Source organism: Erithacus rubecula (assembly GCF_903797595.1).
Source record: "Erithacus rubecula genome assembly, chromosome: 15".
NCBI lineage: Eukaryota > Metazoa > Chordata > Aves > Passeriformes > Muscicapidae > Erithacus > Erithacus rubecula.
Window position 1 is genome coordinate 5,733,021 of NC_136667.1, and position 13,962 is coordinate 5,746,982.

The window sequence follows — 13,962 nt, forward strand, 5'->3', positions numbered from 1 at the left end:
TCACTTTCCTTCCCATTCCATTTGATTAGAAAGGGGTGTTATGGTCCTTGTTCTAGGAACCTCCATGCTCTCCTCATCAGAGAATGCAGACCCAGTGTTACAACTCAACCAGCTGGGTTTGTATTCTTCATTTCTCTTTTGAAACACCAAACTGCCTCTATACTTTCAGAGGAGGGTGTACTTCACACTGTGCCCTTTTCACTGCTGGGGGAAGAGCAGCTGTTTGGAGGGGGATTGTTGGGATGGGTTTCAGGTGCTGTCTGAGGTGCTTCAGGTTCCTGGGAGGAGCTGGAGCCAAGACTTCTGCACAGCCAGGGGAAGCTTGGCTGAGGCAAGGAATGGCTCCATCTCCTCCCACCCAGGCACAGCAGGGAAGAACAGAGTTCCCAGGTGGCAGGACCCTGCCTGCCCACACGTCCCACTGTCCCCAAGGCTCTGGCAATGCTCCCTTGCTTTCATCAGCAGCACAAACAGCAGCTCCTCAGACACAGAGGGCTCAAAGCACAAATATAACAAAGAACCAGGTCTGGGAAAGCCATGGCACTTCAGAAAACTTGTTCTGTTCCCTTCCCTGTAACGTGGGCAGAGGGGACAAGGTTCAGGAGGTAACCAGGCAGACACACCAAACTCGTCCTTCCTGCAACAGGAAGTGCACTTATTATTGGGTTTTATTCCAACTAAGATTCAGAATAAATAGAGCAAACCTTTACTCTTGTCTCCCAGAGACCCTGAGCCCCCCAGCACAGACATTGCCCCCCGACAAGGTGGCAGCAGAGCAGTGCAGTGACCCTCGTGTCTGTCCCAGTGCTGGGCTGTCACACCTGCCCTTGGTGACACTCCCCCAGCCCCACTCAGGAACCCTCCTGTCCCCTCCCACCATCACTGCCTTGCACTGAGTACCTGTAATGTGGAGATTCAGCAGCCTCCAGCCTGACTTCCAGCTCCTGCAGCCATGTCACCCAGTTTCCCCGCCAGGAAATCCAAAGGTCAGGATCAAGTTCACAGTTCCAGCTGTCAACAGCTGCACTGTATGGGTTACTTCCTGATTTTACGGGGGAAGTCCTTCCTTCCACTGTCACCTGCCCCACCGTTTGCCCTAGGGTACAATTCAGCATGCAGAATATTTGCCTTAAAAAGATTTACCTGGGCGACAGAAATGCTTAATTCGAGAACAAAGGTTAACTACAAAGCCCAGAGCTGCACTTGGGAACACCCCTTTTGAGTGGAACAATTACATTTCCAGGACTGGTAAATTACTAGTAGATTATACTTTTTTAAAATTTTGTCTTAATGCCCCTTGTTGAATAACTTCTTGCCCATCACTGAGGCTGGCAGCTCACATTTCAGCTCCCGGGGCTACCTGCGAGCCCGCTCCTGGCTGCGGGACCCAGCTGTGCTCTCGGGGCCACCAGAGGGAGGTGACAACGGAGCAGCAAAGGGACGGCGCGGTCCTGCCGCCCTCTGGTGACCACTGGGACACGGCTGTCCTCATTGCCAGCCCGCAGCACAGCGCAGAGCATGGACAAACCAACTCCTGGCCACTGCCCCACATCCTGCTGTGGCTCAGGGATGGGTTTAATTGCCATTGGTTCATTAGCCATGGGAATTACCCATTCCCACCGGGTTTCTGCTGCCCCATACCCCTGCATTGTTCAGCCCCTGGTGACCCCTGGCCAGCACAGCTGAGGCACACACAGGTCCCTTGGGTGGCTCCTGAGACCTGCTGGCCCTGAAGCCACTGGAATCCCGATTTTGGGGTGCACCAGCAGCACTGTTCCTTCCCCAAGCAGTCTGTGAGCACCAGCAGGATCTGAGCCTGGCTCAGCCTCAGGGGCTCTGGCACGTGTGGCCCATAGTCCACTCTGAATTTTTCATGTTAAAGCAAATAATTTTTTTCCTTTTTATTGATATTAAATAAATCAAAATGAAACATATACAACAACTTCTGCTGATTAACAGTATTAAAAAAATCCCAGTAGGAAATAAAGCCTGGTTTGTGCATTGGAAAATCAGCCATCTCTCTGCAGAGCAGCTCAAACACTCCATTATAGGCAACACAGCTGCTTCTCCTTGTCACCCATCCCCAGCAGCTTTAAACAAGAAGGAAAAGCCTTTCCCCTTGGAAAGCACAACAGTTCTTAGCACAGACATTTCCAGCCCAAATTGAAGCTGTTGTGGTGACAAGGATCACTCCCCTGCAGGGCCCTTGGGAGGGATGTGCTGCACACCAGGCTGGACAGGATGAGGGACACTGAGGGAGCTCTGAGCACTCACAGGTGACACCAGCACTTCAAAGGACTATCCATCAGCTGCATTAATTCTAGGCATCTGCAGATATTAAACAAGCTCAAGACATTTTGTTCTCCTGAACCAAAATGGTTTGGTTGTGTTTCATGTGCCCATGTCTCTCTTGCCAAGGGACAGCTGGTTCTGTCACAGCAGGGGCTCTGCAGGACCTCCAGGGGTGGCTGAGGAACAAAATCCAGTTTGGGCTTCTTGACCTTCTGAAGTCATGTAAAAAAATTCAAAATATTACAGGATCAATTGAATGCTATTCCCATTATCCTAAAAGACAGAACAGCAGCTCAAGTCACAAAACCCAGAGAGAATCCAAGGATTTTTTTGAAAGTGTGGATAAATTCTTGTATGACAGGAAAGATTTGGCTCAAGGAATCCCACCATAGCCATCAACAGCTTTATCACCCACCTCCCTTGAATACTTCTTTTCAGCTTCAAAAAGATGAACAAAAAACTGCACACTTAAAAGAAAAACCACATTCCATACCAGTAATAATTTAATGGAAGCTTAAAAATTCCCCTTTCCATGGTTCCCATGTCTGTGAACCACGAGAGGTCCCCTCCAGCCCCCTGGTGCCACAGACAGGCCCTGCCACACACAGCAGCTCATTATCCACAAATGCAAAAATGCACTTTTAATCTGAAATTCAGCAATTTCCATCCCAACTCCCACCCACTGCCAGTGTTTACAGCACAGATTGCTCTTGCACATATAATTAGAAATTAGGCACATTCACACCTCAGCAGAACCCACAGACCTCAGTTTCAGTCTGTCTGCACAAATGTAGGAAAAAGGACGTTTTACAGCAGCTTTTTTACCTCAGGTATTTCATGGATTGCTGACTGAGAACAACAGACAACAGGAATCATTTCTGTAGTTTCCAAAATCGAGTCCCAGCTCCCAATGTCTGTGCCAAAATACATCTGACTCTTGCACTCCTGTACCCAGGAGGGGCACACGATGAACCTGCAGTAACTGAAGGAGCCCCCTCCCTTTTATTAAAGTATTAAGCAAAATTAAAAACCCACAGAACAGTGTCTGAAATCTCATGGGAAGTACAAGGGAACAAAATGCACATTTGCACACATTTCTTTGCTGTCCCCATGAACAACCAAAGGAACAGTCACACAGAAGGCAGGTGAGAGCAGAATTCACATCCTGCTTCAGAGCAACCAACACCTCTAATACCATTTACTTCCCTTCCTTCAAGCTGTTTTAACACTTTGGGCCCTAAGCCCTGGTATGGTTTTTCAGACTCAAACAGCCTGTGTAGCAAATTTCCTGCACAGGAAATTCCTGTGATCAATTTCCTGTACAGAACCCTTTGTTTTTATCATACATACACATTCATGGTACTTTCCAAGGAATTTTCGCTTCCCAAAAGCAGAGAGAGAGAGCCCAGCCCCTGCTACAAAGCAGTCTCAGCATTTCTGCAGGACTCTGAGCTTTGTTCCCTGTGGTCACAGGTCTGGAACTTGCAGTGAGCCCACAGTCCCCTCATGGAAGCAGTGCTGAAGGCACCAAGCTGGATCCTTCTTCCCTGCCACATGAAAGGATGGACACACACAACACATGGATGTGGGCAAAAGCAACTCCCTGCCACCAGCTCCAACTCCCTGCAAAGGGACCCAGCTGAGTTTTGACTGAATTCTCCTTTCCTGGGAGTCCCAGTCTCACAATGCCCTGGGTGTGCATCCCACCACTCTACAAGGGAATGAAAAGGAGTCAGACATGTCTCTTTCCTCTCCACAAATCACTGCAGTGAAGTTCTGTGGTTTGATAAGGCATTTTTATCTTCAGTGAGAATCCAAGCACAGGCAGGAAATCTGCCAAGTCGTGTGAACTTCATCTCCCAACAGCTTGAAAATCCAGGATCTCCTGCTCTCTCCTCAGATGGAACAACCCCTGTCCTAGTGGGCATTGTTTATTTAACACCAGTACAGAACAGGGCTAAATAAACCCCTCAGCAGCTGGACCTCAGTACCTTTCACAAAGAGGGACACACAAATGAGCACTTTTTGCAGCTCTCTGGCTTTATCCCACAACCTGCCTTTTTACAGTACCCCTATATATAAATTAGAAAGAGATAAAGCCAATGATTCACTGCAGCATCCATGAGAAAGTCCAGTCCATGTAGCAGTCCCTTGGGATGGTGCTCACTGTGGGGTGAAGGTCAGGATCATCCAGCTGATGACAAAGTAGAAGAGGAAGATGGGGTACACGACCAGTGCCTTGCGGTTGGGGGGCTGGCTGTCCGCCAGGAACGCCGTGGATGCTGCAGAGACACAAAACACCTGGAGCAGGAGCAGCACAAACCCTCACAGCCCCCACTGCAGGGAGCAAGCTGCAGTGAGGATTTGCAATTGTGCAATTGCAATCAGCACTGCAACTGTGTTGAAAAAGAAAGCACTGCTCAAACCAATGGGCTGTAATCATTAATTTCCTTTATCAGAATGACAAGTCATAGAATCATGGAATCACAGCATGGTTTGGCTTGGAAGGGATATCCAGTTCCACCCCTTGCCACAGGGACACCTTCCACTAGCCCAGGTTGCTCCAAGCCCCAAGCAGTCTGGCCATAAATGCTGATTAAAAACTGTACAATGAGAACCAGACTTACAGGTAACAGAACAGGAGAAATAGTGCAAATGCATCTTTATAAAATCAGCATTTTCTAATAATATTATAACATAATCACAGAATAAACCACCAAACTGTCTCACAGAGTTTAACACTAAATCATCATCCTGCTGCCCAAGGGAATTTACATATGGAAATCACCAGGAACAGAGGCAGAGACTGAACCTCTACCAGCTCAAGGACTGGAAGATCTATTTCTGCAGCCCAGAAACACCTTGGACTAGGGCCCCCCTTGGTTCTGCCTGAGGGAATGACCAGGGTTCAAGCTCCCCAAGCACAGCAGAGGTGAGGCACTCACCCAGGGTGGACCAGGCGAACATGGCCCCCACCACGATGAGGCGGATGACGAAGCTGCCGGTGCCCGCGCCCGCCAGCAGCACCAGCCGGCACACCAGCATGGCCACCGTCAGCGGCAGCACGCAGTACCCCAGCACACACAGGCTCTGGAAGAAGGAGCTGCACAGGCAAACTGCAGTCAGGCCACAGCTCTGGGCACAGGAGGGTGTGCACTGCCCTGGAACAAACCCACACTCACATGGTTCCTCCCAGAAGCTTCGAGTTGAGTGTGATGACAACGGCCCCAAACCAGATGATGACAAAGACCTCGGCAAACTGGGGCCCTCCGTCGTCCTTGCTGTCTGCAGAGCCACCCTGCAGCATCCTGGAGTGGGGAGCACACAGATGGAGGCATCAGCACTGATGGAGCTTTCCCACACTGGAGCAGGTGCCAGAGCAGGAGCCCCAACACTGATCCTGTTGTGCTGCAGGCCCATAGCTTTTCATCCATTTTATATTTTCATTATATCCTCAGTTTTGCACAGGAAAATTGTGGCTCAACTGTGGTAATTTCAGTCCATCTGTTTCCCTGTTTTGAGGGCTGTGAAAGCATTCAGAAAGGAATCAAGCCACAGATATCAAGCCACTTTAATTGAAATTAAAGTATCAAAGTTTTTGTACTTGTCAAAGCATCAGAGTAGTGTGTGATTGAACAAACCAGCCTCAGAGAAACCTTGGAACAACTATGGGATGCAAACATCACAGCTGAATCAGGACAACTTGAGACACCTTCAGCAAAACCATTCCTAGGCCAGGGGACCAGGAAGAGTTCATCCTTAAATCCTAAATTTAGGGACAGGAGGTGCTAATGGCCTTAAAGTATCACAAATACATTTTGTCAGAGAAGCCAACCAAGCAGTGATTGCACAAGACAATGAGGGATCAGATGAAATTGATCTTTAACACATTAATTATTAATCTCTCATTTCCCTCACACACTGGGCTACAAAACCCCATTTTCCCCCAGAATACTCACAGAGCCAGGGAGACACACAGCACCAACGGGCCCCACAGATCCCCTGCAGGGAGAGAGAAAACATCACAAAAATCACAGAATCATCTCAGTTCTGCTTTCCTGGGAGTGACAGAGCCTCCTGCCCTACTCCCAAGGTGCCACTTTCCACATCTCACTGCTTTACAATTTCCTCATTCATCATCTTACACCATGATCTATAATAAAATCCATTCAAGACCCACCAGTTTCTAGAGCTCCCAGTTCCACCCACCCTGTCACAGAGCCCTGGTGCCACCCCAGCTGTCAGCTCTGCTGCTCAGGATGTTCAGCACTCCTGAATCCCTGTCCCACTGGATTCTGCCTCTCCCCTGGAGGTCAGGAAAGCCCCAGCACTTACAGTCCCTGAGGAGTGCACTGCTCTTCCTGGGATACATGACATGGACAAACTTCTTCCCAACAGCCTTCAGGTCCCTCATCTGAAACAAACACAAACCACTTCCATCTATCCCCTCCCAAAATTACAGCTCCCAGCTAAAGCAAAGAGGCAGAAGTAAAGGAACATGGATGGCAAATCAGGAGAGGACACAACCCAAGTTCTCTAGCATCTTCTTCAACACACAATGACTATTTCCTTAACAGTTTTCCTACATTCCTTAGCAACCACAGCACCACATCATTTTCTTTAACAGCCACAATATTCTATATTTTAATAATATAAGAATATAACCAACAATTTGTTTAGTCCTCGAGGGAAAGAAAATAAATGAAAAATATGTTTGGTCAGTGGAGTTTCTCACAAGCTCCCACTGAAGCCTCTGCCCTCACACTGATTTCAGGATCACAGAGAAACTTTGGGCCACAATTCTGGCCCTTTTTGACCCACAGGAATTTGTTTTCTATTATGAGTTCTAAAACAATCCCCACTGAAGTACAGGTTGAGCAGAGCTGTGCAAAAACACAGGTTTTGCACAACGGCTGCCAAAGACACCACAAAACCTGAGTTTTACCCCAGCCACGGGCTCAGACTCACAATTGTGTCCTTGACTGGCTCATCCAGTGTGGAGTAATCATCATCAGGAGACTGAGATCCCACAGGGACAGTGATCTCCCCTTCCACAGGAATATCCTGGGATATCGACACATCTGCCAGACCTGGGAACTGAACGGGTACAAACCTTTAGGAAGCAACACAAACACGCTCGCGTGCACTTCAGATGGGTCCTGGCCGCTCAGAACTCAGGGATACAATGAATAAAAGGTTCTGCAGCGGGGCCGATGTGAGCCTGCAGAGCCGGGCAGGTGTGTGAGGCTGTCCCTGCCACCCCAGAGCGCTGCAGCAGCGACTGAGAGCAGCACAAAGCGGTGTTTGCAGGGAGGCACAGCCGCCCGGGTGCCGGCACTGAACAGCCCGGGCGCTGCACGGACACACGGCGAGCGCTGTAACCAAGCGGGCCGGCGCCCGAGGAGAGCCCCGGGCAGCGCGGAGTGAAGGCAAACAGGGCACAGCCCAGCTCTGCGGCAAAGCCTGGGGCAGGCGGGGGCTGGAGCCTGGCCCCGTCCCCATTCCTGTCTTATCTTCCCGTCGCCTTCCTGCCTCCCGGCCTCGGACGAGCCGCCGCCCGCCCAGGCCTGCAGACCTCGCTCCGCTTTTGCCCGGCACCTGACCAGCCCTGCCTGGCCCTGCTCAGGGAGAGAGGGAGGCCCGAACGCCCGCGGCCCGCCCGCAGCGCGGCTCCCCGGCTCCCCTCCTGACCGCCCGGCCGCGCTCACCAGAGTGCCCCCGGCCCCGCTCCCCTCGGCCGCCGCCATCTTGGCCGCCCCGGCGACGTGGAGGCCACTCACGTCATCCCCGCGCGCGCGGGGCCGCGTCACGCGCCGCCGCCGGGGCGTCCATGGCAACGCGTGCGGGGCGGCCCCGCCGGCAGGGGGCGCAGTCATTGCGGCGCGCGGGGCGGCGGCAGCGCCCGGAGCGGAGCGCGTCCCGCACCGTGAGGGACCGGGCGGGCGGCGGCCGCGGGCGGGCGGCGGCTCATCGCGGACTACACCTCCCGGCGGCAGCGGCGGCCGGAAGCGCGGGGAGCGGGCGGGCGGGGGTCCCTCGGCCGAGGCGGGGCGCGGCGCGGCGGGCGGGGCGGGCCCGCGGGATGCCGGCGGCGCGGGGCGCCCGGGGCGGCGGCGGCGGCGGCAGCAGCGCTCCGTAGGCGCAGCCGGGCCGAGCCGCGGCCATGGGGCACCCGCCGCTGGAGTTCAGCGACTGCTACCTGGACAGCCCCGACTTCCGAGAGCGCCTCAAGTGCTACGAGCAGGAGCTGGAGCGAACCAACAAGTTCATCAAGGAGGTGATCAAGGACGGCAACGCGCTCATCGCCGCCATCCGCGGTGAGCGGGCCGGGGCGGGGGTCCGGGCAGGGCTCGGCCGGTCCCTGGGGTGTGTCCCGTTCTCTGGGCATCGCCGGCAGCCCCGCGCTGGAGCCGCTTGGGGCCGGCGCCCCGCATCGCTCCGGGCAGCGCCCGCCACCCCCGGCGTGTCGCTGTCCCTGCGCTGCCACCCCCGGGCCACCCGCAGCTGTGCCCCGCGTCCCGCTGGGCTGGACCGGCCGAGCCTTCCCAGCGTGTGTGTGCTCGTTCGGGGACACTGATCCCTGCCGGGGGAGCTGCTCCGTTATTCGGCATCCCCCAAACGCGGGGAGAGTGTGGTGCCTTCATCCCTGGGCATCTCCTCGCCCTGGGGAGCACCGTGAGCATGAGAGCGCCCTGCTCTCGGTCCTCCTTTTGTTGTCGGTGTTCTGTCATTCTTCAAATCGCGGTGAGCATTTTTCCCAGTGTTATGTCGATTTCAGTGTTGACTTTGCGGGAGTCGCCTGCTCAGAAGTGCTGACAGATCACCTGGGGCAGGTTGTGTCACCTGAAACCACCACGTGTTTGACAGTGACCTTCTGACTGCTTAGGTTTGTTTTCCTTCCCCACAGCTGTGGATACACCTTCATACGCACCTTCCCTGTGTGGTCTCCCACGCCTTCCTGGACTCCATGATCTTAATTTTCCAAATGATTTCATGATTCTCTGCTGTTACAAATGCAGTAGAATCCAGAGCCAGGCCAACAGAGCATCCATGGAGGCAGTGGAGGGACACAGACAATCCACGCTGGTCACACGCGGTTTTCCTGCCAGCTGGTTGGTTTCAGTTGGTGTTAATAGGTTTAGCTGCTGCCCTTTTGTTCAGAATAATTCAGAGCTTCCTTGTTATCGAGGCCAGGGCTGGAATAGCCTGTGTTTGCCCATCTGGAAGCAGCAGAGACAAAAGCTGGTGTGACTGAAACTGCTGACGTCACAGGGCTGTGAGACCTAACGTGGGTACAAAAACCCAAATCTCTGCACAGTCCAGGGCAAAAAAATACCCCAACAAAATGAAAATCAGAGGGATCAAAACAAACCTGCTTGCTAATGGAAATGCTTTTTTTCATCACTTTGTTCAAAACCATTTCCCTTTTCAGTGTTTGTAATACACAGGGATGTGAGGGATTTTGCTGGGTCAGCAGACCTGGCCCAGAGAAACTGGTCAGGGAGGAAGGGCAGAAGCAGAAGAAAGCAGAGCACACCCAGACAGCACTGAGAACCCCCAGGGCTGAGGATTTTTTTCTTGAAATCCTGTGGGGTGTTTTTGTAGCTGATCCAGCAGGCTGCTAGGGAGGTGCTGGGACCAGGGCTTCCATCAGCTCCTTGTGTTTAGTTAATAGATAACTTTAAAAAATAGATATATCTCTGAATCCTAGCCATGGGGAGCTGGGGGTAGGAATCTGGGGTGCTCACTGGACATGGCCTCACCATAACCAGCTGGAGATCCCAATGTCCATGGCTGACCATCCCTCTGTGCCCCTTGACAGGGTGGGGTGGAGGTGCCCTCAGCTGCTGGGATGCAGAAGTGCTGGTGGTCCCATCAGGGAGTGAGAGCCAGTGAGGATGGAGGGTGAAGTACCTGAAGGGGGCTACAATAAAGGTGGAGAGGGAGTTTGGACAAGGGATGGAGTCACAGGACAATGGGTAATGGCTTCAAACTGAAAGAGAGCAGAGTTAGATGGGATAATGGGGAGAAATTCTTCCCTCTGAGGTGGGGAGCCCTGGCAGAGGTTGCCCAGAGAAGCTGTAGCTGCCCCATCCCTGGAAGTGTCTAAGATCAGGTTACCTGAATTAGGAGGGGGGTTTTAGGGGGCTTTAAACTCCTTTGGCCTTTCATGGGTTTGGAGAAACTGGTTTCATTCCTTCCACCCAACTGATGTGTCACCAGCTGGAACAAATAGAATTCCAAGGGTGAACTCTTCCTTCAGTCCACCATATCCTGGGGAGGGTCATCCTGCAGTCACAGCCCTACCAGTGCTGCCTTTGAGTGTGGTATTTTCTCTTGTTGACTGACAGTCCCAACAGCTGAGGAGTCACATCTAGGTGGGACACCATAAGGGAACAAGTATTTGGTATTGCCAAGTGGGGAATTAAACAGACTAAAGCAGAGAATAATATTGTTCAATTTGTAACAAGTCTTGGGTGTGAAAGCCAGTAATAGAAAATAATACTTTGAGTCAGAAATGGAAATTATTTTTGTCGTAAGTTGGCTGAATTCCTTGTTTTTCGTGCCAGGAGAAATGGAGAGTCACTGGCAGTGCTGGTCCCACTGGCAGTGCTGAGACCACCATGGCCTGTCCCTGGTCAGGAAGGGAGAAGGACTGGGAGGTGTCTGTCCCTTCATGGTGCTGCCCATCCCCTTGTGCTGGCCAGGATCAGGACCTGCTCTGGGCACTGGGGGTTCAGCTCCAACAGCAGCTTGTCCATGCCCAGGGCTCACCATGGCCAGCACTGGTGTGACAGAGGACCTCACATGGGGCACATGCTCCAGGCCACCAGGGTGTCAGAATTTGTGACTCCATGGCATCACTGTGGCTTTAAGAATGGCTGCTTTACAGCAGTTTCTTTCTGTGCTTCAGTGTGGCTTTCTTTTATCTCTCCTGCTCACTGCTCTCTGCTGTCTGTATGATAATGCAAAACCACCTATTTCCCCTGGTCTTTGATCTTCTCTCCTAATTAAATATCAAATGGAGTTGGAGAAATGTCAGATAGAGGGTTTTCTCATTAGTACCTGTGAGTGCTGTGATGGTGAAAGTTGTCCTTTGAAGCTTGAAGAGCTGTGAGTTCTTATGCAAACGTTGTGTATGTGGTTTTGCACTTGATTTCTGTCCAGCATGGAGCTCTGCAGAGTACCTGGGACTGTGCTGGCAGTTCCCACCCTGCCCCAGTACTGTGAGCACTTCCTTCTGAAGGATAACATGATGAAGGAATGTGTAGGGACTGTGTGAGCTTTCCCCCACAAATAGGGTTCCTTGGACACCCAGGGAAGGTCCCACCATCATCATCATCCCTGCAGGTCCTGCAGCGTTGTGTGTGGGAACTGGCATGTCCCCTGAGGGAACTCCTGTGTCCCTCAGCATGGCAGACCTGTTCTGGGCAGGTTTCTGTGCTCTTGTTGGATGTGGTGCCTGGGGCTTTCATGCTGTGGAGTGTGGGAAGCAGCGTGGCATTGGAGCAGGTTATTTTAATGGGATTGAAACCACCCAGGGCAGCCTGTCTGCCCAGTTCCCCAGAACCCCATGTCCTGGTACATGGGAAGGCTGTGGGGACAGGGTGGAATCTGTTCCTGCAGAACAGCCAGATCTGGGGACTGTGTCCAAACCACCCTAAAGCTCCTCTGGAAAACAAGGAAGGAGTCAATCCCACACCAGGAGAGGCTGCAGCTCTCCAGGCAAGCATCAGCACAGCTGGAAGGCACAGCTGGGCATTGAGGTGCTGCAGTGACAATGTCCTGTCCCACAAAGACAGCTCAGCCATGAGACAGTATGGAGCAGGGGGGAAATAACCTGCTGGAAAATACATCACTCTTCTCCAGCAATAATGTGATCTCTTGTAGTTGTCAGCTCCGTGCTGGTGTTCCTCATCCTTGCTGGGGATTTCAGCCACTGAGGGAACCAGCTGCTGCTGGTAACTTGTAAAATTGTCTCCTGACTTCTAGCTTTGTCTCAAAAGACATCACACCCATAGCCAGGCCCCAGCTCTGCCTGGGAGCATCTGTGCCCTGCAGGGATCCTCAGCAGAGGTGGGCACAGGGGGTCTGCAGCCAACAGCTGCTGAGGGAGCAGCTCCTGCTCCAGGGCTGCAAGCTCTGAGCACAGGACTGGGGCCCCAGTTGGTGCAAATCTAAACCAGACACGCTTTAACCAGAGAACACAATAGCAGAGAAAGAACAAAAACCCTCCCAAAGCCAACTCACCCCCAGAGCTGTATCCTCAGTGCAGGCAGGAGAGACAAGGGGCAGGCACAGCATCTACCAGATCCAGCTGTGAGGCAGATCCCACCCCGTGTTCCAGGGCTCAGGGATGTGTTTGCAGGATTTTGCTCTCCCTGGAGCAGCTCTCTGACTGGGCAAATTGTCACTGTTGGATTTGCTTTGCTGGTGGCTGTTGGTAGGCTGGGCACAGGATGGTTTGGCTGTTCCACAGTGGTTCCAAACCTGGCTCTGTGTCCCTCACTCCCTCCCTGCTGCAGTCCTGAGCTCCCCAGCCTCCCCCCTGGGAACTCCTGCTGCTTACAGCTGCTCCATCCATGCCCAGGTGTGCCCAGGGCTCGGTTTGTTTTAGGAAGCCCAGGGCAGGAATGTGGGCAGGGGTGGCTGGCAATGGCACCAAGCCAGCCCTGTCCCTGCCAGCTCAGGGGCTGGTGGGAGGGCTCTGGAACAGCCTTGGTTCAGCTTAAACAAACCAGTGTTCACTATTTTGTGATGGCTTTTTCCAGCCCAGATATGATTCCCAAGGACTTACCTGCATACAGCAGCACAAGAGGACAAGGCATTTTCATGGGTTTAAGGATATTTTTTCTTGTGCTGCACGTGAGGCATGCAGGGAGCTTTTCATCCATCTTCTACTGCCTTTTCTGGTTCCTTCTGGGAGGATGTGGGTGTTATCCATGTTCTGTGTGTCTCACAGCCCACAGCTCACAGCAGCACTGCTGCTGACCTAAGAGTTTCCTCTTGAGTCACTATATGAAGACTCAGCTTTTCTGGCTTTTTTTCTTGAGGTATTGCTGGAATACTTCATTTCCTCATACTGCTGGTGGCACACTGGTAACTACAGATGTGTACCATGCTTGCCTCCAGGCTTTTCACAGGTGGTTTCTGTCCTGCCTGGCTCTGTGGAGTGACAGTGTGCCTGCTCTGTTCTGCAGTGCACAGCCTGACACCTGTGGCACATCCTGGCCGTGTTGCATCCTCCTCCCCACACAGCACAGCTCTGGCACTGATCCCTGGCTGCTCAGCCATGAATCTGGGCTGCAGTGCCAGGTTGGGCCATTCTCCAGGGACAGAGGGGCAGGTGCTGCTGTGGGGGCTGTGATGGCAGAGCACTGCTATGTGGCACTGCCTGGCAGGAACACAGATGTTGTGAAAATTGTGGGTTCATAGAAAAAACAACTCTGGTGAACAATCAGCACCATTTACAGGTACTGAGCACCAAAATGCAGCAGCTTTGAAACTGCTGGAGAAGTTCAGGAGGCAGCAGTTATTTTTCCTTACTCAGCATTAAATGAACCTTCAAATACTTAAAGCTTCTGTCTGAGATTCTGACACGTGTGAATGAGAAGGCTTTTGGAACTTTGTTATTTCTGTTCTGGGGATGGTGGGTTGTCCACACTGGCC

The 13,962-nt window shown here is 52.5% G+C and overlaps 2 protein-coding genes across 3 annotated transcripts in view; one reads left to right on the forward strand and one right to left on the reverse strand.

Moving 5' to 3' along the window:
* Positions 1 to 1,887: 1,887 nt before the first annotated feature.
* On the reverse strand, positions 1,888 to 8,198 carry YIPF6 (Yip1 domain family member 6). The gene is made up of 7 exons (XM_079319261.1): positions 8,001 to 8,198; positions 7,261 to 7,389; positions 6,628 to 6,706; positions 6,252 to 6,294; positions 5,475 to 5,600; positions 5,238 to 5,395; positions 1,888 to 4,574 (listed from the first exon to the last, which is right to left on the reverse strand). Exons 1-7 carry the CDS (start codon positions 8,166 to 8,168, stop codon positions 4,456 to 4,458), a joined length of 822 nt encoding a protein of 273 aa, XP_079175387.1. The 5' UTR covers positions 8,169 to 8,198; the 3' UTR covers positions 1,888 to 4,455.
* Positions 8,199 to 8,310: 112 nt separating this feature from the next.
* Positions 8,311 to 13,962, forward strand: part of OPHN1 (oligophrenin 1) — a 48,676-nt gene continuing 43,024 nt past the window's right edge. Inside the window, exon 1 of one of the 2 annotated variants that reach the window (XM_079319218.1) lies at positions 8,311 to 8,609. In XM_079319218.1, the coding sequence (XP_079175344.1) occupies positions 8,456 to 8,609 (154 nt within the window). In that variant the 5' untranslated portion in view covers positions 8,311 to 8,455. The remainder of the gene's footprint in view (positions 8,610 to 13,962) is intronic. The other variant, XM_079319217.1, reaches the window with a different exon arrangement.

Excerpts from the sequence above, each read along its gene's own strand:
- YIPF6 (XM_079319261.1), bottom strand. The coding sequence starts at position 8,168 with ATGACTGCGCCCCCTGCCGGCGGGGCCGCCCCGCACGCGTTGCCATGG. Across the intron at positions 7,390-8,000 it reads GCGGGGCCGGGGGCACTCTG|TTCCCAGGTCTGGCAGATGT; the intron begins GTGAGCGCGGCC and ends GTACCCGTTCAG. Across the intron at positions 5,601-6,251 it reads CTGTGTGTCTCCCTGGCTCT|GATGCTGCAGGGTGGCTCTG; the intron begins GTGAGTATTCTG and ends TCCCCACTCCAG.